Here is a 3,689-nt window from a genome sequence, read left to right as displayed (position 1 = left end):
AAATGGTCTCTAGAAATATAGATGTAAGCAGCAACTGCTGACTCCACTCATTAATAGGTCTAAATTTAACATTACCAAACATTTGGCATCTGATAGTAAAGCGCAACCTACTAAAAAAAACAAACTCATGCTCCTCCAAAAAAAATTCAATCAGTTATGACCAGATATGTGCTAGCACTAAAGGACAATATCTGGAAATTAACTCTATATGATATCAATATTATCAAATATCTGGAATAATGGGGTCATATAACATTTTATGGTTACTTCAACAAGTGAGCTATAAGCTTGTGGAATCAAGGAGTTTGAACTACTCCTTTAGGAGGTTTACCTGTTTGATGGTATCCAACTAACTGGAATCTTTAACAAAGAAAGGAAAGACAAATTTACCTGGAAATGTAACTATAATTAATGGGTGGTTTAGGTCTTAATTATATTAGGATTAGTGTTCCAATCTGAGGATATCCATCACCATTTTATCCGATCTGATTAGAATCCGCCATCCATTTATCCAATCTGATTAGAAATCTGTCATCTGAGAAATCTGATCTGTTATTATCCGTCATCCGTATGATCCGATCTGTTATCTGTATGGTAAGACGAATACCAGTGGTGTAGGGTCAACCACCTGTGTGGTGTATGGTGATATTTAGCGGTGTGTAACAGTGTGTAAAATAAGGGGTGTGAAGGACCCCGAACAATTATAATAGAGGTCATATCCGTGATACTAATAAAAATTTGAAAAAAATATACATAAATTTAGTCATTTTATTATACATTTTTATCCTTATAACCTTTATATAATACTAAAATATACTTTTTTATCATATGACATTAATATATATTTACGTTAAAATTTTATTTTTTTATTTATGATATATCAATATCATATATGTTAAAATAGGGTAATTTAGATATCACCTCTATATAATGTTTAAAATCTAGCAAATCAATAAAATACACACAGTTTTATCAGGTAAAATTTATGCTGTATGATAAAATTTTATGATAACTATGTTATTTACAAGATCAAAATAAACATCAATTTTACAACAAAAAAACTATGTGTAAAAATCCCAAAATTTCCAAAGATTAAAAATAAAAATTACCAAATCTATTACTAGAGATCAAAAGCAAAAATTGTCATTAAAGATCAAAAATAAGTTTGCTAAAAGATTAAGAATGAAAGTTATACCACCAAAGAAGTACAAAATTATTACCAAGATATGAAATCTAAGTACTTTTTAAGCTGAAACTTGGATTTTCCTAAAAAAAGAAAGAAAGGAATATTAATAATTATTCAAAATCAAAAAAAAGTAAAACAAAAAAAAAAGTTAATTACCAAAGTCAATTAATAATGTTTTAAAATCAAAAAATGCTAAAATAAGAGACATTTATTGCAATTTTAAAATCAATACCAAAGTTCAAGTTAAAATATCCCTAAATAAAAGAAAGAAAATCCATTAATAATGTCCTTAAATAAAAAATAACGCTAAAACAAAAAAGAGAAAAGAACTCAAATCCACTTCTTGAAGTTTGAGTTAACTCTAAAAAAAAAGAACATTAGTAAGATTTATAGACAAAAAAACACAAAATAGTAAAAAAAATTGAGAAATAATACCTTCATACATTCTCTATACTTATAATTTCAAAAATCCGTACCAATATCCAGAATGTTTTGTCATAAAAAAAGAAAAAAGAAAGAATATTATATATTTCAAGTAACAAACGTAAAAATAATGAAACTTTCACTATTTCTATTTATGATTTTAGATTTTATGCTATTAATACTGTTCTAAAGAGAGGAGAAAAAAAAGAAAAAAAATTTCAAAATAAATTTTTTTTCTTCTAATGTCATAAAATCAAGATCTCCACCAATGAAAACCTGTAATGTAACAAGTGATATTATCACAAGTACGATAAAAAGCAAAATACTAACTGTTAAAATATACATTTTTATAATAAATCTATATATGACCTTGAATTTTTATTTGAAATTTTATACTTTTTTTTACTATAACCTATTTTTGTAATATACTATTTTTGCATATAACATTTTCTTAAAATATACGTTTTTTTCATATAACCTGCTCATTAAAAATACAAAATTTTATACTTATTTTACATATGACCCCTATTATAATTATCCGGGATCCTGTTCATCTGGGGCAATATATGATGTGAGGTGTATTGGAGCAGCGTATTGTACATATGATGTGAGGTTTGTATATTGTTCATTTGTATCTAGAACTTTATCTTGTAAAGTGTTATCAAATATTGACAGGTATGAATCAATAGACTATTAAGAAAGAAATACAAACACTTATTACTTAGTTAGATAACGAAAATTTGATGAAGAATAAATATAAGACTGACATATATCACATGATGCGTTGAAGTAGCATTTTGTTCATATGCGAAGGACATTATTACAGAATGTAAAATTTAACAAAAAATCAAAGACGACAAAGAGTAAAAGTAAAAACTATTGTGATTGTAAACAATGTATAGTCACGTTGGAAAGTATTGCCTGATTCAAATTTTATAGTAAAACATATAAAAAATTGAAAATTTCAGGCTATATACATATTTAAATTTCTTTTAATACCCATTTCTAAATTTTATATCATTTTAAAGCCAATACAATATTCTTTGAAATATTGATGTTTGAATTTTGGGAAAGTTAAAATGCAAGAGCTATTTTATTTATAAGGTAAAAAAGTTTTTTTTTATATGTTTTAGATCCGAAAAATAAAATTTATATATAAAAATGAGTTGCATATATATTTATATTTCTTTTATTAATTATTTCTAAATTTTATATCACTATAAAGCCAATATAATATTCTTTAAAATAACAATATTTGAACCTTGGGAAGGTTAAAATGAAAGAGCTGTTTTAATCTTAAAACTCAGTATTCATTTTTTATATGTAATTTACTATGTAATAGTGAATCAGGCGATACTTTCCGACGTGACTGTATTACAAATAAAGATTAATTTTTATTATTCTGTTACACTGGGTCCAAACACCCATGTATAAAATTTATATAGTTCTGTGATACCAGGTCCAAACACCCTATGTATACTTAGAAATTATCTTTTTTTAATAATTTAATAGAAAATGTTGCGAAACGTTTTTTATTAGTTAATTTAATTAAAAAAAAATGTTTCGCAACATTTTTTCAATAATTTAATAAAAACATTGCAAACTGTTTTTATTAGTAAACCGATAATGAATTGGTAAAACTTGTATTTACCGGTTAATTTTGGTATTGATGATTACCAAAACTGATCAGTTTTGGTAATTAACAATACCAATACTGATCAATTCGGTTCAGTTTCATTTTTGGCAAAAACTGTATTGAACCGAACTGATCAGAGCCCTAGGTTATCAAATCCGATTAGACTAAAAAATAATGATCTGATCTGAATCAAATTAGATCTGAATCGGATTAGATCCAAATCATATTTTGAATCATTTGAATTAAGTAATAATAGCTATCCAAAAATTTTTTTTTTAATCCAGGAAAAGTGTTTTATTTAATAATAAAAAACTAGTGAAAATAACATTTATTTATATAAAATAACATTTTTTCTTTAGAATTCTTAAAAAAACTCATTTTTCTTTTAAAAAATTCTTACTGACTCTCTCTAAAAAGGGTTTCTATAAAAAATGAGAAGGAACG

At 25.0% G+C, this 3,689-nt stretch overlaps 1 protein-coding gene across 1 annotated transcript; it reads right to left on the bottom strand.

The window, feature by feature from the left end:
• Positions 1–2,143: 2,143 nt before the first annotated feature.
• On the bottom strand, positions 2,144–2,427 carry OCT59_018222 (uncharacterized protein; the record flags this gene model as incomplete). Its single annotated transcript, XM_066148621.1, has 2 exons — positions 2,144–2,299; positions 2,377–2,427. The coding sequence occupies 2 exons, from the start codon at positions 2,425–2,427 to the stop codon at positions 2,144–2,146; spliced, it is 207 nt and encodes a 68-aa protein (XP_066004532.1).
• Positions 2,428–3,689: the final 1,262 nt, after the last annotated feature.

Source organism: Rhizophagus irregularis, chromosome 27, assembly GCF_026210795.1.
Source record: "Rhizophagus irregularis chromosome 27, complete sequence".
NCBI lineage: Eukaryota > Fungi > Glomeromycota > Glomeromycetes > Glomerales > Glomeraceae > Rhizophagus > Rhizophagus irregularis.
This window is presented reverse-complemented; position numbering and strand designations above follow the sequence as displayed.